This window comes from Leopardus geoffroyi, chromosome C3 (genome assembly GCF_018350155.1).
Source record: "Leopardus geoffroyi isolate Oge1 chromosome C3, O.geoffroyi_Oge1_pat1.0, whole genome shotgun sequence".
Taxonomy (NCBI): domain Eukaryota; kingdom Metazoa; phylum Chordata; class Mammalia; order Carnivora; family Felidae; genus Leopardus; species Leopardus geoffroyi.
The window spans coordinates 101,462,496-101,488,975 of NC_059338.1; the positions used below are offsets into that span (position 1 = coordinate 101,462,496).

The window sequence follows — 26,480 nt, forward strand, 5'->3', positions numbered from 1 at the left end:
GTTTGTATTTTTTAGAGAGGTCTTAGTGCCATATAATTCATTTGGCACCCATTTTTTTCTACATATTCTTAGAAAAGGGGAGGAATACTGGAAGAACTTTGCTGTATTTAGAACTAAAACTAGAGAATGAGTACAGTGTGTATTTATGAACTTTGGAAAGTATGGTTTCATGGTCACAGACTTCATGAAAATTATCTTTACATGTACAGAATAGAGTGTACTGTCTCAGCACTATGAAGAGGCACAGAAATAACAGTGTGCGAGTTCTCTATTTTCCTTACAGGAAGAATTTCTCCTGAATTTTGAACACAGGCAACCTTCATGCCATTGAGAAACTTTGAAAACTGTATTTTACTGGACTTTGGAACCGGGATAGCTGGTAACAGTGTTTCCAGTGTGAAGACCTTGAGGAGATTTGGGTGGCTGATAAACTCATTTTTACGGAGTTCTACATTATATTAATATTTGCAAATCAAGGGAGAGACATTAAAATGTATGCTGTGAAAACAAATAGGTGGAAACTTACCATGCAATTTATGCATGTATAATGAAAACCAATCAGAAACAGAGAACAAATAAAACTGGAAATTTATCTTTCTCAGTCAGAGCACAGATTCCCATGACCAACACTATCTCAAACATTTTTCACTTACATATCTTCCACTAAACATGACCAAAAATAAATAACAGCTACCTCAGGGCATCTGAGGCTCAAGAAGCAAATAAGATAACACACTCCTTCTTAGCATAATGGTTAGTTTGATATACAGCAATGCTGCCAATTACTTACTAATCCAATTCCATCTAAGAACAAATGACACCAATTCAGGAAGATTGAATATGATGAAGAAAGCTGTTGGGGAGGAAGGTTGACAATTACAGGATGAGTTGCTATGGGTGATCATTTTCAGGGATTTTTTCCCCAGTATCAATTATGAGTAAAGAAAGGGGAAAAAAATCACATGCTGGATTCAGCCAATAAGGCACCCTATTATGTCAAAAGAAACATATGATTCTCAAAAAGTTGAAATTTTAATTTATAAAGAATAAATGTTTGAACTAAAGGATCATTATTCAGGCATCTGGGTTAAAAATAATATAGACCTGGGGTGCCGGGGTGGCTCAGTAGGTTAAGTGTCTGACTTCGGCTCAGGTCATGATCTCATGGTTTGTGAGTTCAACCCCACGTTGGGCTCTGTGCTGACAGCTCAGAGCCTGGAGCCTGCTTCAGATTCTGTGTCTCCCTCTCTCTCTGCTCCTTCCCCACTCATTCTCTTTCTCTCTCTCTCTCTCTCTCTCTCTCTCTCTCAAAAATAAATAAACGTTAAAAAAATAATATAGACCTTAAACTAGGTAGTTAGTCAGCAAGTTTCTTGTCCTTTGTACTTAGTATTCTGCTTGCTCTATATAGAACGAGAATAATTTTCAAAGGAAATGGCACCTTATGAATTTGAGAAAATTTCATTTTTAATTTCTCCAGCTTACTACCTACATGCACGTCTTTAATTAGCTGCATCTCTATCTCGTTATTTTCATCACTCTCCATATGTTTATGTATATCTATCAATATCATATATATTTTAATTTAATTTAGATTCATTCATATAACTTATGTTTCCTGAGCTACTGTGTATTTTATGGTTATTGGTTAGGGAAGTTTGATTCCCTAAGTTGTAACAATCCTTTAAGGATTTTATATGTATCACCTCATTTAATCTTCAAGACAGTATTAAAAGAACATAATAATTTTTAGAGCCATTTTACAGACGAAGCAACTGAGGATCACAAAGATTAGCTAGGTTGCAAACCCAGAAAGTTAAGTTCCAAACTCTATTCTGTTATTCTAATTCTGGAGGCACACAGGTACATGACATAATCTTACTCTTCAGAAGCGAATATTTTATTTATCCATTTGTGTGTGTGTGTGTGTGTGTGTGTGTGTGGAGTATGAGGAGAGAAAGGAAAGAAAGAAGAATTTTTACTAATGACTTTATTGTTATCCATTTTCTTCATTCATATTTTGTACCACACCACCTATAGCTGTTTGATCTTTATGTCTTTTTAAGCATCTTTAAATCTCTGTCATATTCTTCATTTTTGACGAGTCAAACTTCACATTATTAGGTCTTTAATCACCCTACTTGCACCCTCTTTTCTTTTGAAACTTCTTTTGAACTTTTCCTTCTACATATAGATTTATATCTATGAATGTAGATCATCGCCATGCAGCTGTCTATTGTAGGATGTATTCACTTATATTTTCATACGTGGACTGACTTTTTTTAGATATTTTCCTATCATTGTCTCGCATACTCCTTGACAGGCTCTTGCAAACAAATAAATAATTATGTTCACTTAGGGAGTAAGACAATATAGTTCCAACATTTGAAAAACAGTGTTGTACATAATGACACTGACTTAATAGAGCCTCCTCCAACAGAAATCGCAGCCCTAGATCCAATATTGGAAAACAAACCTTCTGTCCTCTAACAAACAAGGTGAAGATTTTTTTTAATTTTTAAGTTTATTTATCTATTTGTAGAGAGATAGAGATGAGAGAGAGAGAGAGAGAGAGAGAGAGAGAGAGAGAGAGAGAGAACAAGTGGGGCAGGGACAGAGAGAGGGAGAGAGAGAGAATCCCAAGCAGGCAGGCTGTGTGCTGTCAGTGCGGAGCCCAATGCAGGGCTCAAACCCATGAACCATGAAATCACAACCTGAGGCAAAATCAAGAGTCAGATGCCGACTAAGCCACCCAGGAACCCTAAGGTAAAGCTTTTGAAACAGATTTCTAAATGAATATCTAGGTTCCAGAGGGAATTATGCGATAGAGACACGTGTACAGATATAGGTCCCTTTGTAAACTCAATGGTCTCATTTCTCATATGGACTCCCCAGTATTTATTTTAATGGGTTATTTCATGAGCTATTTCTTCAAATATCAACAGATACAAATGAATTACATCCTCATTATAGCAGTATCCCAATATAATTTCATCAGATTATTGAAGTCATTAATATTGGGCAAATTTCACATCAGAAAATAAATGCCCAGGGGCTTGAATTGTAAAACATAATTAAATTATAGAGTTAAAATGTTATTACATGTAAGCCATATCTTGAATGGGTAAAACTTAAATTCTAAACAATTTTAACTTAGTTCATAATTGACTCAAATATTTATTGTATGCCTGTTGTGTTTATAGTATATGGAGTTTATAAAGATGGCTGGCTTATAATATGGTAAGGAAGAGAAAGCACACATGTAGATAATAATACTACAGTAGGCAAAATGAGATGTGCCACAAGAGAAGCAATTTATCTATGGAATGACAAGTTAGAGGAGAAGGAAGAGAGGAGGCATCCTCTGCAATATTTGTGCTTGTCTTGAAGATTGGCTCATTTTGGAATTGTGAAGATAGGGAGAAAGGTACCAAATCAGTAAAGCTCTCATCATTTAAAAGAACAAGATACACTAGACAATCCCCAACTAGAGAGAATAAAATGTTTATCTCAAAAATACTATTTTGAAAAAAAGATAGTATATATATATATATATATATATATATATATATATATATATAATATAGGACTCAAGTCTCCCCTTGTGGTAAGATAAATTTATATTCTTTCCTGTATCTCAGGGTTTCCAGACTTAGTAATTTCCACTAGAATTTTATATACTTAACAAAAGGGCATTTAAAACATAAAGAGTTTCAGCTTCAAATGCTAATATAATAAAAGGAATAAAATCTATCTTAAATGTTTAGTATCCAAATAACTTCATTGTCTGTCTTTTCACTTGATATTCCCAGCACATTCAAATGACTGATGAAAACCCTTTTCTTTTTTATCTTTTTTTTATGTTAAAATTGTGCTATGGATTTCACAACCCCTATTTATTTATTTATTTATTTATTTATTTATAAATGTTTATTTTGAGAGAGAGAGAGAGAGAGCTTGAGCAGGGAAGGGACAGAGAAAGAGCAGAAGAGAGAGATTATCCCAAGCAGACTCCTTGCTGCCAGCACAGAGCCCAATGTGGAGCTTGAACCCAAAAACTGTGACTTCATGACCTGAGCTGAAACCAAGAGTCAGACACTTACTGGACTGAGCCACCCAGGTGCCCGTCACAACCCCTTTACTGAAAATATCCTCTTCATCCCTCTCCAAAAGTCCACGTCCTCCATATCCTCCAAAGCTTATCTCTTCCACTAATTTTTTGAACAGTTTAGCGTCTTCTGAGTTTTTCTCTCACCCTTTTCCCAACAATACTAAATATTTGTATACTTCCCAACAATGTCTTCATAACACCAAACAAATGCTTAATCTTGCTAGAAGCCTAAAACAAAAGCTCTTTTCCCTATATATGTTTTGACAAGAGATACATTGTCTTTATTTTCAGCAGAAGATGCCACCTGTATCATTTACACTCCATCTAAAAGACATGCTCTGCTAGTCTCTTTGCTAATGGTGCCCAGCTCTTTCGGTAAGGAAAGGAGGGAAGTTAGAGCTGAGACAGCCCTGGAGCAGGAGGAACTGGGAGAGAGCAATGTTGGGAAACTCAGTCAGATTGAGTCATTATTACCAGGCTTTGAAAGAAAACCATGGAGGTCATTTTGAATTTTCTTCAAGTGATTGTGAGGAAGACAAACTAGTTCCATATGGTGGCAGGGCAAGAGCTCAGAGCAGAAGAGAAATCTGCTGCATGAGATCTGCTCAGCTTGTCAGTTCGAAAGACCTTAGGGTTCAGATATCTGAGAGTCTTTCTACTGTTTTAAAGAGCCAAGGCCAAACTTCAATTTGTCATACATACAACTCCCACTGCCTTGGGTAATGAAAGAGCCTCTTGACTTCCTGAATACCATAAAGATGTAAAAATGGAAGAAGCATAGGAGTCTCTTAAGTAGATAAAATTAGTGAGAAACCAACTTCATGACATTGGGCTGCCTATTTTAAAGAAAAGAAAGTTATAGAATCATTTGTATGATCCATAAGTATTTTGAAGTCTTTTATTTAATAATAGAACTTGCTATTGTCCTACATTTATTAAGAAATACAATTTAGCCTTTCTGGTTATTTAAATTTCTATAAGTGAAGGAAAAGGGATAACTATGTGTTCATTGAGGATGACTAGAGAACCATCTCAGATGACTAGGGAGTAGTGACTAATTTCAACGTGCACCTGTCTGTTTCATTTTTCCTTCAGATGCTTATGGAGGGCCGCCTGGGTGGCTCAGCTGGTTAAGCATCCGACTCTTGGTTTTGGCTCAGGTTGTGATCTCAAGGTGGTGAGATCAATCCCTGTGTCTGCTTGGGATTCTCTCTGATTCTCTCTCTCCTCTCTCTCTGCCCCTCCACAGTCATGCACATTCAATCTCTCTCTCCCTGTCTCCCTCTCAAAATAAATAAACATTAAAAAAGATGCTAACTGAAAACAATCATAATGCTGACATTCTGTACAGCCACTGACCAAATCATGCTAAGAAATGTGGGGGTTTTATCCTCATTAATTAGGAAAAATGGGTTTAAAAGGATGAATACCATCATTTTACTCAGTGGCTACCGTTTTAATCATATCTAATCATGTTCTTTGGAGTTTTTGTGTTATTTTAGGTGTTTTGTTTATTTTCATTTTGGGTTTTGGGGGTTTTTTTAGTGTTTTTTTTCATCTTCCATATTTCTGTCCCTAAGCCAAATACTTTACTCTGGAATAATGTTTGGTTTTTATCTCCTAACACATCATCCTTCATGAAAACCACATCTACACTGGCTGAACATAAAAAGTAAATGTCCAGGATTCCCATGGTGTTATTTGGGGGAGTATTCTTTATAATGACTCACACTTCAATTTTCTTTTCACTACATTCATATGCAAGGCCAACTTTGGCCCTTCTGTATATTGACTTCTCTTTTGTAAAGTGAAGTATCATTAACATAGAAGAGAAAGCCATGGTTAGTTAACTATACATAAAGACTTCAGAAATTAGACAGAACCACTGTGTAAAAGAACCACCTAAATATTCTGTTTGAACCTCAATTTAAATAAGTTTCCTTATCTAATTAGAAAAAAATACTTGGTGTTGGTGAATGGCCAGCTCTTAGTTTGCCTGTATCAAATAACTAGCTAGGAGTGTTGGCTTTGGGTCAATAATTGCTGTTCTGTACTAGCTAAATAGTTGCTAAGAAAGATTGAGCCCCTTAACTGTTCAGATGACCTACCCTTGACTACACAGTTGCTCCCAGAATCCTTGTGGGATTCCACAGAAGCATAGTTGTCCTCATTTGTAAATTTCTTAAAATAGTGGTGAGAAACATATTTTTATGAAACACCATCCCTGTTTCTCAGTGCAAGAAAATGATTCTCCATGGTGCCTCTTCCCTAGAACATTCCCCTGTGACATGCTAAGGATATAGACTCAGACACAGTGAATACTACTATATATAAATTGCAGGTTTAACTCAGTCTTGTACAGTGAAAATCCTCTAAACGTTGATCTTTTCACTTTATTTTTCATTGAGATATAATTGACATATAACATCATATTAGGTTCAGGTGTATAACACAGTGATTTAATATATGCATATACTGCACAATGGGCCTTCTAGGAATGGGGGAAACACATGGAAATGTGCACAGAAATGAGAATATGTTGATTTGAGGGGTAAAGTAATTGGTAAGGCTGGTCAGGAAATGGTCAGGAAATAAGTGATGATATGTATGGGGTTAGGTGGCATGGGAAAAAATAGAGGATGGCAAGATCTTCCAAGTCTTTGTAAACCACAATAAGGCATTTGGACATTATCTTTCATGTGTTGGGAGAACAACTGAGGGATTTTAACCAGAGTAGAAGAATAATGAGATGCAGGTTTTTGAATGAGCCTTACAGAGCATGGATTTTAGGGCAAAGGGGAAGGAGCAACATTCAAGGCAGTGAGACCAGTTGTAAAACTTTTCTAATACAGAAGAACTGCCAGGACTAGAAGACTGACCTTTTGATGTTGATTAAAAGGATCTGCAAAAATGTTTCTTTTTACTTACAGACTCTAACATATAGCAATAATGTAGTTTGTAGAGGCAAAGGTCAGGAAAAGACATCGTTGATGTTTATTCTACCCTTTATATGCTTGCATACATATTTAGAGATATATGAAGGCGTGCTTAAACTTGTAACAACTGATGGTATAGTCATACAATAGCTCCAAATGAAGGTGGAGAAGGATATGTAATAGCATGAAAAAATGGTTATAAAATTATGTGTGGAAAGGATGGTATAAAGAAATATGTAGAGTACAGTTTGTATTTATACATGCAAAGAAACTATTTTGAAAGGTGCAAAACTAATGTAAGTGATTACTTCTAGACAGGTAGTTGAGGCAGGCCTGTGGGCAACAACTTTATGTTCATTGTTCAAAATTTTTATAAGAATATGATCAGATATTACATATATATTTTAAAATAAATATTTTCAATTTGGAAGGGGAAAACAAGGAAAAGACTAAATGCACATAAACCATAATGTCAAGAGTAGTTATATTCAGAGATGAGATTTGTGTTACTTTCTATTTTCTTCTTTTTGCTTTTCCCTACTTCCTAAATTTATAATTGGGCGTTCCTATTGCCATGGTAACACAAAGAAACCATTGTAAACTATGAGGCTTAAACTGCAACCCTCTTGTGAAAGGATAAAAGTATAAATTATATCCAGCACATAGCAGTCACTTACTTAATATCAATAGAACATTGGTGCTCAAGTTACCTGCAAATGATAGTGTAGAAAATTATCATGTTCTGGAATCTCTAGCCCCATCGGTGAGCTTAGAGCTACTAACAGGATACTGGTATTGACTTACCTTTTGAAAAAAGAAGGAAAGTCATCACTAATCATAAAGAAGCCAAGAATCAGAGTTGGAATTTAGCATGGCTCATCCAAGAGCACCTGTGGGCAAAACTCACCCAGTCCCAGTGGAGCAGGAGATTTTAGGCCTGCAGTTGCAGCCACATAATTTTGGAATCATTCATCTTCTTCCCCCAACTGATTCTGTGTTCACTAAACAAGCAACTTTCCAATTATAATTTGGCTTTCTGTGTGAAACTCTAAGAAAAACGTGAGCCTGGATTCCACAATGTTCCCATTTTGAGTGTAAGTGGCGAGCTAACAAGAGTATCTCTTAGCTTTGAGAGTGCGTGGCTATCTCTGAAAGTGATCAAATCTGGAAGGTTGTGAATTCACACAGGTAACTTGTCCCAGGCTCCAACTGGTGACCTCTCAACCTTACTTTCCCCTGATGAAACCCGCCTCCAAGTGGGCTATCTACAATCTGAAATGTAAATCCACATTTAAAGAATTGTACAATTCTTGGGGTGCCTGGGTGGCTCAGTAGGTTAAGCATCTGACTTCTTCTCGGGTTGGGATCTCATGGTTCGTCAGTTCAAGCCCCGTGTTGGGCTCTGTGCTGATAGCTCAGAGCCTGGAGCCTGCTTCAGATTCTGTGTCTCCCTCTCTCCCTGCCCTTCCCCTGCTTACACTCTGTTTCCCTCTCTCTCTACTCAAAAATAAATTTAAAAAATCTACAATTTTTGTCACCAGTGAGTTTTAGCTGGCCCCTCAGAGTTTTAAAATACAGGCTTATATATGAGAATTTACCTTTAGAAGCTTCCCCCAACCTACTATTAACTATAGGTTCTATTAATCATTGAAAACAACAAAATTTGAGTAGGGCTTAATTGTATATTTTGCTCTGACTCAAACATCTCTGCAGAATATCTGTAAAATGTTTTCACACAACCATACAACATTACTGTTATTTTCTAAAATTAATATCAACCTTGCAAAATAATAAGGGGACCTTTACATATACTTAGGTGAAAACCCAAGTCAAATATAGGTATCAAAGAATGAAAATCCAAATATTAATTGATCTGTATTATTTTTTTAAATATTTATTTTGGGAGAGAGAGAAAACGTGAGTGGGGGAAGGGCAGAGAGAAAGGAGAGAGAGAATCCCAAACCGGTTCTGTGCTGTCAGCAGGGAGCCTGATGTGGGATCGATTTCACAAACCATGAGAGCATGACCTGAGCCGAAATCAAGAGTCAGATGCTTAACTGACTAAGCCACCCAGGTGCCCCTCATATTATTTCTGTTTAATAATAATGTAACATTTGTTCAGAGCTGGCCTAAGTCCCAGTAGTGTCTCCCTCATACAGAGATACTAACTATATTGTGAGTGGATAAGATTTATAAATAAGACTCAGGTACAGAAGTGGTAATACACGTGGATATGAAAAGAGTATTCCTAGATGATTTTGATGAATGAGAACTGAGGAACCATGTTAGGTAGAGTTGGAAAGAAGGTAGAGGGTCAACTAGAGAAGACCTTGTATATCAAATTGACAACCTGACAACCTGAGTGTAGCTATTCTGAGCCCCGAGGAACCACTGAAGGACCTGAGCAAGTGTGCATTTGTTCCAATTGCCCAGATGGATATAAAACAATATATATTGGGTCAGTAGGAAATGACCAGACATGAGAGAACTAATTACATTAGGCATCAAATGTGATTTATCCACTAGTTTTTGAATTATAGACTAGTATTCTTCAGTCTGCAAAGAGTAATATCAGATACTAATTGAGAACATAAATTCCCAGTCCTAGTGAAAAGGCCTTTTTCACAAATAACCAGATGATTTTTTATATGTACAACTGTTGCAGAGCCTCGGATGTACGTTAATTTAAATTTTATATAAGAAATGTTTCTAGAGAGTAAGGTAGGTTAGGTTCTTTGAAGAATGCCATATTTGAGGTTAAACAGTTGGCATTTTGAACTTAATTTTAGGGATACCTCTAGAATATAAGCCCCTTAATGACATGGCCCTTTGGTATATCTTAAGTGCTTAGAATAATTCCTGGTATGTAATATGTGCTCAACAAACATTTCTTCAGGGAATGTATAATGATTAAGAACTTGGATTTTAAAGTCAAACATAGCCAGATTCCAGCTTATTTATCTTCTCTAAATCTTGGAATGCAAAATTGGTATATTGATGCTTAGATCACAGATTTAATATAAAAGTAAATTGAAGAATAAATGGAAAGCATTTAGCAGATTGTTTGGCACAGAGCAAGTCCTCAATCAATGACAATTATTAGTATTGCTGTTAAGAATAATGTGTACACATCATCACTGCTTAACATTAACATGGTTGTATGCTGTAATGGCACTCTACAAGGCATTTTTTTTCTTTGGAGATTAATACTTGTAAAATCAACCCATTTTCCTTTTGTGGATCCTGTACTATCAGACCATATGAGTTTGAGTATGCATTGTGAAAAAACACCAAACACACAAGCCATAGAGAATTTTGCTATCTGTCATTTGGAGTCTTCCTTTTCTTCCTTTTCTTTCTTTCTTTCTTTTTTTCTTTCTTTTCTTTCTTTCTTTCTTTCTTTCTTTCTCTTTCTTTCTCTCTTTCTTTCTTTCTCTTTCTTTCTTTCTCTTTCTTTCTTTCTTTCTTTCTCCTTCCCCTTTCTCCCCCCCTCCTTTCTTTCTTTCTTCCTTTCTTTCTCTTTATTTTCTTTCTTTCTTTCTTTCTTTCTTTCTTTCTTTCTCTCTCCTTCCCCTTTCTCCTCCCTTTTCTTTCTTTCTTTCTTTCTTTCTTTCTTTCTTTCTTTCTTTCTTTCTTTCTCTCTTTCTCTCCCTCCCTCCCTCCCTCTCTCTCTCCCTCCCTCCCTCCCTCCTAGATTGGGTCTTGCAGTAGTTTGTTAAAAGGGCTGAGTGCAAAGAAGGGAGGAAATAATGAAGAAGGCAAACATTCAACAAACTGGTCTTATGGGTTCTGTAATTCTGCTGAATAGCTTATCTTTTTCCTTTTTTTAACTTCAGGTTGTATTTAAAGGGTCACACTGGGACAGCAGGAAAACAGAGCAGCCTGATCTTACATGGTGCCGATTTCAGCACTAAAGATGCAGATAATGACAACTGTATGTGCAAATGTGCCCTCATGCTAACAGGAGGTAAGTCCTATGGGGCCATTCTCTAAGTTATGTTTCATTGGTTTGAGGCTTGAAGTTTCTTATCTATGAGAAAGGACTGTGATCTTCTGGTCAGGAAACTTAAGAGCAAGTCCCTAGAGATCATTTTGTTTTGCCCACTAATTTACCATGTGTTCTCGTGCAAGACATTGCTAGCATATTTATAAGTTTGCCTCCTCCCCCATTGTCTGTAAAGGGGGCATGCTAAGCTTGGTTCTGAAAAAATTCTTTAGCTTCTTAAAGTGCCAGTTATTCTACCTTCTAAATAATCATAATGATACCCATAGTGGAATGGGTAACAATTTGGGAACTCAGCATACACGGGAAAGCCAACAAAAAACAAACAAAGAAACAAAAAAACCACCTTCTTACAAAGTATTTTGCAACTATGTAGTACAGTTCATTGCCCATTCAATTGAAATGAAATAAGAAGAATAAAGAAGTGTACTGAGATCTAAAGTTATAAAATTCAGACCAGCAACACTAGGGCTTTTCAACGTATGGTATTGACTTCTGCAAGACATTTGAGCTGGTCTAAGAGATACCATTAAATAATACTATATCATCGAGTAAGAAAGATAAATCCTTTTTTAACCTTCTCATTGTCTTTGAGCCTTCTGATTGTGTCAAAAGAGAAATTCTCAGTTTGGTGCTAGTGTATCTATAATACTTCTTGAACACTTACTCGATAATCATTCAATAATCTTTAGAGCAAAGAAGGAGAAAACCCTTAGGCCTCAGGCTCAGGGCCTTGGTTAGACAATGGAACCTACCTAGAAGTGAATAAAGTGATCTTGTTTTAATTGTATTGGGTTTTATATCTCCCTTTTATTGTAGCAAGTGGTACTGTTTTCTTCTTTAAAAGAATTATATAATCTTTGCGTTTTTAAAGTATTCACAATATTTGATCTATAACAAATTATTGATTTAAAGAAAAAATTAAATATTAATAAAAATTATAAATGGATGATGGCAAAAATCTGTGAAGTTGATGCATGACTGGCTGAAGTTTGAGAAACATGTGGCTGAAACCCAATGGCAAGCAAGGTAGCTCAAGTCAAGCTATAGGTTCTGGCAAGGAAGGAGTTGGCACCCAGCAAAACTGTAAAGGAAAACTTTTCTCCAGTGCTTCTCTTCTCACAGTTTTTTTTGTTCTTTCTCTCTCTGAATGGAATAGCAGTCACTCCAACCCTCAGCTTTCCTGGTTCTCCTTCTGTGTTAATCTACAACAAACCATGTTTTCATTGACAGTAAGGAAAAAAAAAGCCTCGAAATCCATTATTATATATTAGTATATGTTATTGCATAGGTTGTACTCCCTTAGTTGAATGCCAAACCAGCTGTGTGAGATAAGCAGGGAGACAAACTCTATCTCCACTTTGTACATAAGGAAAATAAAAGCAAGTTAATGCTTACCATTTTATATTTAACACCCAGCACAGTAGATGTGGCACACAGGAACTCAATTAAAAATAAATGAACATGAATAAATGAACATTTTGTAACCCTTGAAATCATGTTCAAATTTTGAAGCCAGTGAAATGGATCATTAGGTTGACACTTTGTCATCAGTTAACAGAGCATGGAAGAATAGGGAGGGGTGGTTTTACAGAAATCTTTCCACCTTCATCCCATCCCCACGTCCTCCATTATTACCACCACCAAATCACATCCCATTGACCCCCTTCCACCACACTGACATTAACATCATTTCAACATGGGACCAACTCTAGTATTATCAAAGCCAACCTGTTATGATTCTTCTTCTATCATATCCTCCTCCTTAAACTTCAAAATGCTATTCTGGCATCATATGCAACCTCATCAAATAGGTAAAAGTCCTCTATATGTAACTTTATGACCCCCTCCCCAAAACAGTTGTTAAAATTTAGATTGGTACCCACAGGTTAGGTTTTAAACTGTTTTCCTGAAGGAAAAAAAAATTTTCATTACTTCCCTGATCCCATAAATGGAATTGTCAGCAACTTTATACAGAGACAAAAGGACTTTGATTGTCTAGTTTGCTGTTCATTTTAATATTGAAATGTGCTTCATTTTCTCCATGTCTATTTTTACAGATAGCTTTTCTTACCAAATAAATGCAATGCCTGAAAGAACAACAGTAAAATATTTCAAATGTTGCCTTAGAAGAGCATTCCAATATGTTCATATTTCTGTCATAATAATGAGAAATATAGAGCTAAGCAAAGAGGAAAATGCACCTCTTGGTTGTTGGTGAGAAAATTTCATTGCTCAGATTTATGATTTTATTTCTGCTTCAGATGATTGAACTTTGTCATGTTCTTTCATCCATAATCATTCCTGGACCTGCTTCTTACTCACCAATAAACACACATGTTGGGGAGAGAAAATTTCCACTTATTGCTTGGGCTGGAATAGTCTAACTAAATGTGTTTTTGTAATAAACGCCATTACCCTATCAAATATCCTTTTGAAAGAATCCAGGCCTTGCAAACCTATTCACTCTGCAAAGCTAAAATGTGGAATTTAGATGGCTAGGAACTGGAGAGCATAAGGATGAATGTCAATGACAGTCCAGGTAACTTGAGTATTGCCTGGAACTTTAGGTCCTACTTAGCTACTCCCCACTACCAGTATTTATTCTGTCATAGTTTCCCTTAGAACCATTTTCTTCATCTAATGGTTTTTCCTTTCTTTTTTAATTTGTATTTGAACTTGCTGCCTATTTTAAATAGTTTCCTTTAAGCAATAAGATTTTATAGTCTTTGAAGCTAATAATTCATAGTTTTCTGTCACCATCAATTAAAGTTTTATTTCATCTTGTTTATTTACAAAATTTTTCCTTTGTTTCTTCTGAAAGAAATTAAGGGTAGAGTAAGATTTATCGCCCACTAACTGTCCTAAATAGTTTTGTGCAAGTACATGCAGGGATTTGGGTTGGTGAATGTGGTATTGTTGCCACCTTTATATGACAGAGATTGAACAACAAGAGATGAGCTTAATTGAAAGCAGAAGGTATTTCAGTTAGGCATAAAGTAGAACATTTTGATCTTTCTTTATTCTTTCCCAATATCCTAACTTCTTAACTTTCTTCTATCAATTTAACATATTTTTAACAAGTAACTATTACAGATCAACTACTCTTAGAGAAATGAGCAAGACAGAATAGAACTTGAATCTATTGAGGGAGACCATCAACAAAAGAGTAAGCAATAAATAACAATTTCAAACCATAACCAGTTTCAGAGGCAAAATATAACGTGATGGAGTTGTTGGAGAAAGGAGAAGTAACTTTAGATGGAGTGTCCAGGGATCAAATGCTGCCAGGGAGGATTGTTCATTTCTAGTGGTGGACATCTTCAAGAAGAGAATATAAAGCTATTTCATCTAAAAGAGCTTACTTATGCATGTTCCTGCAGTTGAGAGTCTAGACAAGAAAGTCTCTACTTTCTTCTGGTTCTGTGATTCTATTATTCCATGTACTCACTGTGGCTGATGTAAGGAAAACCATGTGATATTATTTTTCAGTGCATGGGTTGTGATTCGTAGTATAGTGTAGAGTGGAAAGGAGGTGTAATGGGCTGAGAAAGTACATTTACATCAATAGAAATAGATACCACAATGCTTTATACCTCCTTTCCCAGAAGTATATGTACTTGTTTCTACCTTACCAGAAAGCCAGCAATTTTTTCCATCCAATGTAAATGTTGAAAATTTTTCATGTTTTGTTACAGATTTCTTCTGGGACCAGAATATATATTTGAAGGTCAAAATTGCCCCATACAGTTGTTTCTGTGCAACTGCCCTTTTAATTAATAGTTAAATAAAGGTGATTTATCAGCCCAGATTTATAAGCCAGAAATGTCTTTGTTCTGTGATGCAACTGACCTTAGGAAAATTTGTAACTTTTCTCCTTAGGTTTCCTCCTATATGTAGGATATTGTGAAAAATCCAGATACTTCAGTATTGGGAGGGACCAAGTTAAGAGATGATTGTAGGCAATATTTTCAGTCCTGTAGGACAGTTCGTTTTGTGCCTTCCTGAGCCCAAAGAAAGGAATCAGTTTCTTTTAAACTTAACAGTTTTATCTACTATTTAACATTAAGAAAATGAAAATGTAATCTCATTCAATGCATGCTTTTGTTTTATAGGGATTTATTGTATATAAAAACAAATATGTAAAAATCTTCTGACTCCAAAATTCTGAAAAGGAACAATTTAGATTGTCACATTCAAAGCGAATATTACATTTCAAGAAAACGGGGTCTTTAGTACTAAATTAGCATTCTTCAAATAGACTTTCTAAAAGACTATCAGAAACTACAATTACTAAAGGTTGCTGACAAAACAAAACATGGTATTGTTTTACATTCTGTTCCTTACCTTACTTTTCTTTCAACACAGTTTCCACATTTAGTGTATAATATAAAAACTATGTAAAAATGTGACCTAACCTTCTACAGAAAGAATCTGTTGTGGTAGAAACTCTGATCTCTTTTCCCACGCATAAACTATGTCAGACGACAGACAAGACTTTGCTAAAGCTAACAAAGGATATTTCTCAGTTCAGCCCTTAAAAGACAGGATAAAGCCATACACATAAATTTCTTAGTACACCCTACAACTTCCCAGATGCTAACAGCAGAGTTGATAAATGCTTGCAGAAAGAGTTGATATTGCCTGCTATATAATCTTGAAGACAAAGAAAATGAAAGAAATTAGCAGCTTCTCCAACTGGCAAATGACGCTGAGTGACAAGATCTTTGGGAAAATATAATCATCTTAGAGTTTTTAACAATCCAGGAAGGATGTGCTAAGCATTGCCAGATAACTGGCATTCCCTAGGTTTTAAGGCAAAAATGTTGAGGGAAAAGATCCATATGGATAATTTAAGGTTGACCACAGAAATCTACATTGCATTACTTTATTTCAAAGCAATTTCTCATTTGTACATATCCAGTACACAAAATGTTCCACAAAATGTGTGTTGCAGAGACTCTGTGCTGTCTACTACTGTATACTGAGTGCCTAGCACAGTGCCTGGCACATAGTATGTGCTCAATAAATATCGGTCGAGTGAATGAATACTTTATTACAGGCTCTGAAAGGGCATTACAAAGTCACAAATGATCCCAGTGAGAAGGCATAAAAGTAAATCAGTGTGAGTCTGAATGTGACTGTTGCTTGAACTGAGGTTTAAAATACATAAGTATACATATGTATTTGCAGACACACACATGAAACAATTTGATGAATAGAAGATATGAGAATTGGGACTAAATTTTAAGAATAACTAAACCCCAGAAGACTAAGCTCGAGAACTGGAAAAATTTGTTAGATTCCTGTCTTCCAAGTAAATATGAACATTTCTAAGTACAAATTTATATTCCTATTTTCTGAAGGAAATTTTTGCTTATTGGGAAAAGAAAAGCAGAGAATATCAGAAAATGTCTTTCAAATGGTAATTTTGGAAAAAAAAAAAGTGAACCAGAACTGATAGTCCCATAGTACAAGTCTGCCACCGAAGGTTAATAATTGACAATGCATGAGAAATCATCAAACGCTTACTTTTGTGTTATTTTACTCTCATAATAATATAGCAAATATTACTGCACTCATATGAACAGGCATTTTTGCATTATCTTAAATGGTTTATATTTAATAACTTACATGACACTTCTAAAAACCCTTTGAAATCAGCACCACAGTAATGCTTTTGGCAAGAAGTGAGATACAGAAACATTAGATAATTTACCATAGGTCACAGAATTAGCACTAGAGGTAAGATTTGAACACAACCTCCAGATAAGCCATCACTTTATCTGCTCCTTCTCCGGCCTCTGTTAAAATGAGTGGCATTCAAAGGCAACAGGTATCTCTCTATTTTACTGTTTGCAGCGCGTTAGCAGAGATTTCCTCATTTAAACCTTAAAAGTGAAATGAGGTGCAAGGGAGGGAAGAGACAGTAAGAGAATACCTAAAGGTTTTCAGTGAATTCAAGATCACTGGCCAGGATCAACAACTTTTCATCTTTGGAACAAAAAGAAGAGAAAGGGAAAAAAAGCCAAGTCCTTGGCCTGAGAGGGATATAGTATGAGTTGACAGAGAGAATGCAGACATCTAGGAAAGGTTCTTTGCCTCCCGCGTGCTACTCCTTGAGGCTACCTATGGATAAGGCCAAGTTTGTGCACGTGAACTCAGTAAGTGATTTTCATAATGAAAAATGGCACCATCAGTTTTGTGCAGCCTCATTCTTAGTTAGCAAGAGAGGAACTCTTACGTTCTGTGCAAGTTCTTTTGTGCATTGCTGACTAGAAGGTATGCATTGAAAATGAATGAAAGAAATCCATAAGAACAGATATATCTTTACAGTTTGTTGTACTTTTTACCTTAGAAAGGAAGGGTTGAGAGACATTTTGTTTAGGATCAGAAGAATTTGAGAGTTAGGTTTCCTGATTTTCAAATAAATTTGAACTTCCTGAGTACAAAGTTTAGAATCAAATTCCTACTTTCTGGGCAACGTTTTATTTATTGGTGATAAAATGTGAGTTTTCTGCTTCAAAGATAAAAGACTGGAATGATTTTTAAAGGCCGGAGAGCCAGGCATAGTTAGGACAAAGCTAAATTTTAATGAGTTAAGTGTAAATGAATTAGAAACATGCATCTCAGATTTCTTATTAAAATATACATGAGGTTACAGGTTATAAAGAAAAATTCTTGGCAACGTACAACCCAGCAGTTGCCAATCTTAAAACATTTGAGACATTTTATCAGTTGTCCCAACAGCAGATGGACACTGCTGGTTTCTTCTGTCCTTTGCTTGCATCACTGCGTTCTTTTAAGCTTAAAGTGTCTTTCCTAGATTAACTTCTTTAGCATATTGCGCATTTGTTATTCCTAGGCACACAGAGTTAATATTTCCCCAAGATTGTAAAGCACATATAATATTATTCAGCTACTTGGTATCTTATCAGAGAGGAACTGCAAACCCAGGCATACTCTCTATATGTTCACAAAGAACACCTTCATTCCATGCAAATTTACATAGGTACTGGTTACCCATGAGCACACAGGATTATCTATGAATGCCAAGGAGTACATATGAGTAACAAGGACTCCACTATACTTTTGCCTGTTTTCTATAATCATGCTTTAAAACCTTGTCTTTTCAGGATTTATGTTTAAAAGAGCTGGCCATGTTCAATTTTTTCAAAGAAAAGTAGAAAGTAGAAATTCCTTTGTTGTTTTACTGCATGTGTCAGAGGAAATGGAATACTTACTTGCACACAAATAACTATTTTTGTTTCCTTGTAGTTCAGAATATCTTATAAAGGACACTGCAACAAAAATTGTCATGAGAAATAATCACCCTTTCTTTTTGTGTCGTGCCATCTTAATTCGTCATCTTTATTATCATCAACTGCTCTGTGATAGTCCATTATATGCATGGCCCACTGGTCTTAAGATAAAGCGTCAGATACATTAAGGTCTTTGGTTTCAACATGATGTCAAAAGAAATCACTGAAAACAATTGTTCAAATCATGTTAGTTACTTAAATGCCATTGTTTTTACAATGCAAACGTTGCACAACTTACTCATTTGGGTCCAAATTATTGCATATTTCTCTAAGAGACCCTACCAAGCAAATAAGGAGATGTGTTGGCACTGATGACCTGGTCTTTATTATTAAATCATTATGGTGCCTGCCCCACAAGATGTAATCCTTTGTGTTCCTACCCTAAACCTTCCATCTTCCTTTCCACATAACTTACACTAAGCACTTATTTAGGATTCTACAGGACCGAATAGTCAATGTGTCATCTTATTTGGGCCATACGACTATGCTGGGAAAATGGTTGGCCAGACATTATAAACCACATCTTATGAATGAGGAACTAAGTGACCATGACCTTGGAACCATCTCCTTACTGCTAGGCATCAGTGTCTTTATTACAGTACTTGCCACATCAACTCAGGTTGTTTGAAGGATGAAATAAGAGAATGCATATAAATATTATAGCATAGTCCCTAATGTATATTAACTATTTTATAAATATCAAATATCATTATTATTATTACTGCTTAGGATCTCTTGGTTATTAACTGGTGCCATCAGCATCAAAGTCTGGATCTTCTAATTTCTTGTCTGGTACACTATAGGCTTTCCGTTGCCCACAAGAAAATTTCTGAAAATAAAATAAAAACCTCTGTGTTCTCTCTGCTGTTTATTTTGCTAGCCTTTTGTTGTCTAACCCCTTACCCACTGGCAGTCCAGTCAAGCCAGGCTGCTGACAGACACTCTCTCCTACTCTCTCAGGGTACACACTGTGTTCAGAATTTCTTTCTGTTCAGTGAATTCACATTCATTCTCAGGACACAGCTCACGTGGTAAATAAGTCAACTTTGTGGACCCACTGACAGGACGTTCTGCCTCTGTATCCGTAGATTTCCTTCTTCTCTGTTTAACAACCCTCACCTCATTGTTAAGCAGTTTATTGTCTCTCCCATGAACAAAACTGTGCAGTCTTTGAAGACAGGATTTCTGTTTTATTCAACCCTGACCTCTATATCTTTCTGTTGGTTAATATTTGTTGACTTGATTCTAAAATCATTTTTTTCCCCTTCATCATTCTGCCACATATGCTCAGGATGACTTTGGCAGACCATAGTTACAGAATGAAGGTTCTCAATAATATTTGATTAAACATTCAGCCTGATAGATCTGGTTCCCTTGGTTAAATATTGGTTCCTATTTCGAGAGAATGTTTTGCTTATTCATCTGATGATGGACAAGTAGACTGGATAAACTCTAAAGTTTTCCATGAACGTTGTTCAACTTTCCACCAAGACTGCCTGTTTCTTTACCTTTATTTCCTGAGAGTTTCCCCCGTGTTCACTATGTTCCAGTGAACAAGCTACACTGATGTTCTTTTAGTTTCTAAACATGTCAAGCTCTCTTTCTTCCTCAGAACATTGGCATGTGCTATACTCAGCTTAAAAGAGTCTTTCCACATCTTCACATGGCTGCCTCCCTCTCATCCTTCAGATCTCATTAAATACCAGCTTGTTCTGTGAATGTGAAAAGTCAAGTAGGTCTCCTTTTATTCTCCTTCATAGCTCCTTGATTCTTTTCTTTATTCTTCTTTTTTTAAATCATGAAGTATCATAAGTATTTTACTTATTCGCTTGCTTTTTGTCTGTTCCTCACGTGAGAAGTAAGTTCCATGAAGGGAGGGACCACTTCTGTCTTATTGAGTACTGTGTTAACAACAGTCACAATAATTACATACTGAAGGAATAAATGAAGAATGAATGAACGAACACAGTAGGCATGGATGTTATATATTGTGGTATCTATCAAATACAACTTTTTAGTAAACTAAACTACTTCAGACTCTGAAAATTTACAAGGAGAAATAGTCAAAAACAGCCAATCTGTCAGTAAGCTTATAGTCACTCCCCCAGTCATTTGTTAAGCAAACTGTTAGGTACGGTGCTAAGTACATGAGGTAGGCCTGTAAATAGACCATGCCTTTACATTGTTCTTAGGATATTGGATAAAAGACTGTGATTTGATCTTCTGACCTTCTCAGCTTGAGGCTGCTATTTTCTCATGTTAACTATGACCCAGCCATATGGTCTTCTTTCAAGATATCCAAAATGCCATTCCCCTTACCACAAACATTACCCTCCTTTACTCATCAGAAAAAATATAGAAGATCAATTTGTCTGATTCTCTCACGTGCCCCTACTGTTTCTTGTGTCTTTGCTAAACTCATCCAAAATTTCCTAATGAATCTACCCTTCAGCCTGTGCCCTTTATTGCCAGGCTGCTGTTGGAAACAGACTTCTGCCTTCCCACAGTTGTCCAGAACTCTTGTGACTTTCTCTAAACCAAAGAAAAATACATACTTTTACCTCGAGTACCTAATGTAGCTTGGAGGATCATTCTATGATTCATAGAAGTTCCTAATAATAGAGTAGCTGCCTTTCCTTCAGAGACCATGGTGGATATTTGAAACACTATGAAAGGATCATTAACATGATGGAAGAGTGCATCAAGAAGGTCAGAGAAAAGGAGGAGAAAGTTGAAACACTGGAGCAATCAAGTTGGGTTTCATTTGGTGTTTTGAGAGTCTTTAGGGTAAATGCATTCCCTAATATTAGAATGCTTTTTGTAATACAAATAACATATTTTTACTAGTTGTATTTATCAAAAAAATTTAAAGGAATTAATCTTAAGAAAAAAAAATGTGGAATTTTACAGTTCTTCCTTCCTTGCCAAACAAGAACTTTCTCGTTTCTCATGTTTTGACTGCGTTAACATCTATGTTGTCTGCATACAGTTGGAAAAATAGCGTTGAATACAGTCTTTCCAAATTCAAGACATACCTTATTCTTCTCTAATATGCGCTGTGATTAATACAGCTTGCTATGTCTCTAGTATGACTTTATAAACACAACCTTGCTGTATTCATCTTCCAAAATTGAAAAATGAGAACAAGCTTTTCTCCATTTAACTTTTTCTAAAGTTTCTGCAAAATGATGCTTGTGTTATACACAAGTTAACATCAGTTAAACATCAGTTGTATAGCTTTCTCTTTCTTTAGCTATTAGTCCCTTAGGTATAACTCTGTAATCAAAGGGAGGTCAGCTGTATCCAAATAAAAATATGCCAGAATGTCTCTGGCATAGATCTCTCCCTAAAGATTTCAGTAGTGTTACTTCAGGAGACAGAGAAAAAGTACTATGTTTTATCTAAAAATCTAAGAACTTAATTCATTAAAAAAATAAATTACTAAGTTACCCTTACAGAGAACTATACAAGCATAGGATCTCCATCTTGCTCATCAAGTTGTTTTTCTTTTTAATAAGTTTTGAAAGAGCTTGAACAGTCACAGAAAAAAAAATACTGCTGTATAGACACTGTATGGCTACTATTGATGAACACTTCCCATATTGCTGTAAAATATAGGGAGAACATAGTAATTCAAATTCAATTTGTGCATCATAGTCATTGCCCAGTATCCAATTAGTTTCAGAAGCAGCTGAGGGCCAGTTGTTGGCAAAAATATGAAGTAGATGGAGAACATTTCTTTCACTCTATGTAGCTATCAGTTGTCAAAGCTTCTGAACTTCCTCACTAATTATTGTTCTAGTCCTAATAACAAGCTTAACATGGAATGACTAAGGGTATCTGCATTTTACTTGCCCTACATATAAATCTAGGTCTGAAACAGATCTTATCTTGAATCCCAGAAGTTTCCCATCATTACAATGGGAAATGAGTCCCAATGGAGTGACCCTGAAGCTTTGTTTCCATGGAAGCTTTCCTCTCTACTCATACATTGCCTAAATTGGATGTCGCTTAAAACAGTTGCACTACCCAGAAGCTTTTTGTTGAATGCCTCGTATTTGCAAATGGTCATAAAAAGTATAAATGAATTCCACCTTGGTTAATTCCACTAATTTCCAGATGTGCAATTTATTTATAATTGTTTCTTCTCCTTCTTTTCTCTTTCATTATTAACTAATTTTTCAGGCTGGTGGTTTGATGCTTGTGGCCCATCCAATCTAAATGGAATGTTCTATACTGCTGGACAAAACCATGGAAAACTGAATGGGATAAAGTGGCACTACTTCAAAGGGCCCAGTTACTCCTTACGTTCCACAACTATGATGATTCGACCTTTGGACTTTTGAAGGCATAATGTAGAAAGCAGTCATAAAAGCAACAAAAAAAATCTGAAGCTACCAGATAAGAAACTGCTTGAAAACTTCTGAAGCAAACAATATTGTCTCCCTTCCAGCCACAAGTGGCATTTATGTGAAGTCACCAAGGTTCTTGACTGTGGACTTGGAGCCTTTAGAGTTCACAAAAGTCTCTAGATGGGATTAATCGTGTTCATAAATCTTGACTGTGGGGAATGCCACTCACCATCATGTTTTAAAAAGGGAAGAAACTGCTCAGTTCACTGTGCTTCAAACTACTACTGGATCTTATTTTAGAACTATGGTAGCCAGATGATAAATATGGTTAATTTCATATAAAAACTGAAGAAGAAGAAGAAGAAGAAGAAGAAGAAGAAGAAGAAGAGGAGGAGGAGGAGGAGGAGGAGGAAGAGGAAGAAGGAGAAGGAGAAGAAGAAGGAGAGAAGGTATAGGAACAGGAGGAGAAGGGAGAAGGAGGGAAATGAACAACAACAAAGAAAGAATATACATGAAAAATACAAACAGGCCTGCCGTAATCCTTTGGAAAAGATGTATCACACAAGTGAAATGGTGTTATTTCTATGCAAACCTACTAAAAATCAGTTTACACTTTTGCACAATTTTGATAAAAGTTTAAGAATAATAGCATTGTCCTCTAAGTTGGTTAAATGTTAATGGATTTCAGAAGCCTAACTCTTAAGTCATACTTACTAGTTGATTTCAGTTAACCCATCTTCAGATGTAAATTCCATTTTGGTAAACCCTAAGAACTTGTAGTGCATGAAGAATAATAGTGTGAGTTAGAAACATGCTCCATTTACTCTGATTTTTTGATACAGTTTTCAGAAATGAAATAGACAGGATCAAGTATGGACATATAAAGCAAAAAATTACCCCCCATGCTACAGTTTTCATTTACTTTAAAAACTGAGTGACATATAAATATGTTTATAGCCTGAGTAAAATTTAAAGAATGTGAAATATACCATCAAGCTCTTAAAATAATATACATGAATTTAATATTTCCTTTGATATTATACATGAAACCAGTATTTTAGAGTGTATTCAGTTGGAGTAAAACCAAATAAACTGGAACAGTTCATTTTACAATATCTTTTTGCATGTGTACACTTAAGTGTAACTTCATTATTTTTAAAATCACCATTTCAGTTCTTCATTCTGTTATTTCATGCTAATTTAATTTTTGCTAATTAAGTGAAACATGTTTTCCAGATTCACCCTGTTCCAGTTTCTAGAAGAGATACACTTTGAAGTCTATAAAAATAAAAGAAGAATTATAAATACCATTGTACATAGCATGTTTATATCCATGGTAAACCTAATAGCTGTTTAATCTGGAATATGCAAGATTGTCCTTCATTGAAGCAAACAAACACAAGTTTTGAAAGAAATCTATACTATTTTACATTATTTTTTCACGGTTTTCTCTCTCAGGCTCTGTTTTCATAAGCAACTTCTGATTTTTAAAAAATTATTTAGTGGAGAAAATTGTCAAAATTCTGTATTAAACATAAGGAAAACACCCCAATAGAGAAAATTAATCAGTTATCTAAAAAATTGTGACTTCTAGCTACTATAATTCTCTCAATGAAAATATTCCTATGGGATAATCTATCTTAAGTGAATTTGGGGGGCATAAGTTTTTGTGGCAATTTGAATTTAGTACAGTATTTTATCAAAAATAAACACTGCCTCTAAGTGTTCAAGGTTACAGTAGTGAAGCAATTTTATCAAAATGTGAGTTATTATGAGGTAAGAAAACTGAAATACATATTAAGTGTCCTTTCTTAGAAAAATAAGCTTGTTCAAGGCAACAATATAGATTTCCTCTATTTGAGAGAATAAAGCTATTCCATTTTTAGGAAAATATTTTTTAAATTTGCCATCAAGTCTTCATGTTTATGCATCTGTAACAACCCCGTTTTGCCTCACAAGTGACATTCTCCCATATTATGCAGTTGTTCAGTTCTTGGTGACTCCTTCATAGCACTGTTCAGCTTCTCCCTCTAAAGTCCTTCTTGATTGTTTTCATTTAAGTGAATGAAAGTGAGTGTTTTGTTCTTTTGTGTTCCTACAGATTTTTGTTACCAGTCTTTTGATAAATACTATTTCCCAATTCATATTACAAAAATAAAATGAAATAATGAAAAAAAAAAAAAAGAAAGCATGATATTTACTGTTTTGTTATCTGGGTTTGAAAAAATGAAATATTGTTTCCAATTATTTATAATAAAGCAGTATAAAATGTTTTATGACTTCATTATGTGTACTGTGTAATGCTTACAGCTGTGCAACTATTTAATATGTGTATCCTTTACATTTTAATTATTTCAAGATAAGATAATTAGGTATTAGGATCTTGTCTTTATGTTTTTATCTCATTAAACTTTATGTGGTTTCTAGACCATTTTTCTCACATCAGTCACAGATTTATTTGATTTTAAATAAAACTGAAAATGTATTCATGCAACCTCATCTCATTTTCAATAAATGTTTTACAAATCTTAAAATTAGAGATCTATGGAAGTATGGAATCACTGGGAGAAAAAAAAAAAAAAAACTACTAAATTAACTAATCCCTCAATCTCTGAAAAACTTCCAGTCTGGGATGTGATAAGAAAGCTTAGCTCCATTAGAATGTTAGATCAAAGCAATGGGTCTCAGTCCCACATCTCTGTATGGTTGTATGTTCTACCAGTTATGAATGCCATATTATCATATAACAATTGACAATAAATTCTGGGAGCTCTGAACTGGAAGAATGGGAGATGTGTTGAATATTTGAGAATGGAATAAAAGGGAAAGCATAAGGAGGTGCTACCAGCCCATCATGCCTGTAATCCTATCAGTGGTCTTGTAAGGTCAGTCCTTAGAAGGAAGTTTCTTACTTTGCCCCTTGATTCTGCACCCATTAACACCACACCGATTTGAACATTTATTAACTTCCATCTACATGATTGAAAAACATATCCTTTCTCCCATTTTCTGCTTCTATTTACCCATATCCACATAAGCTTATTCTTAGAGCCAGACTTCTGAAAGTTTCTCCCCAGCCCAAAACCCTTCAGTGTTTCCTCACTACTGCCTAAATTTGAAATAAATATGTCAGGTTAACCCCAGCCTACATCTCCAGATAACTTCACTCCACCTACTCCATATTTCAATCAAAATGAAGAAGCCTCTGTGGTAGACTAATTACAAGTATGACCACTACCATTCCCCTTTCTTTACTCCTGCCCTTACAATGTGACTTTGCAGTTCATCCCATAAAAAGGTAGAGTCTACTTCCTAAATGGCTGGCTTGAGACTTGCACTAGCCCTTAGAATGCAGAAGTGCCTATATGTCACTTTTGAGGGAAGGTCTCAAGAGTCATTTAGCTTCAGCCTACTTCTCAAGGTGAAAAAGCCCAGGGTAACTTAAAGGAAATTTGGAGATCACAGGAAGCAAGTTTACCAGCTGAGACCCCTGCCCCTAGTCCCAACAGCCCCCACCTGACCCACCACATGACACCAGATACGTGAGGGATCTCAGCTGAGATCAACTGAACCCAGCTCAGATGAGTGGAACTGCCCAGAATAATCATAAGAGACATTAAGGATGGTGGTTTTAAGCCACTACATTTTTGGGTGTTGTATTAAACATCATTGTAGCCATAACTAACTAATACAGAATGAAATAGCAACCAACCTCTCGACACACACACAAGATTTTTGTGAATCCTAAGGTTTCAG

General features: G+C 35.6%; 1 protein-coding gene across 6 annotated transcripts in view; it reads left to right on the top strand.

The window, feature by feature from the left end:
* The window catches only part of ANGPT1 (angiopoietin 1), a 249,925-nt gene extending 224,418 nt beyond the window's left edge, over positions 1-25,507 (top strand). For all 6 annotated transcript variants that reach the window (XM_045453903.1, XM_045453904.1, XM_045453902.1 and 3 more), the window contains 2 exons: positions 10,884-11,014; positions 22,558-25,507. In XM_045453903.1, the coding sequence (XP_045309859.1) occupies positions 10,884-11,014; positions 22,558-22,718 (292 nt within the window). In that variant the 3' untranslated portion in view covers positions 22,719-25,507. The remainder of the gene's footprint in view (positions 1-10,883; positions 11,015-22,557) is intronic.
* Positions 25,508-26,480: the final 973 nt, after the last annotated feature.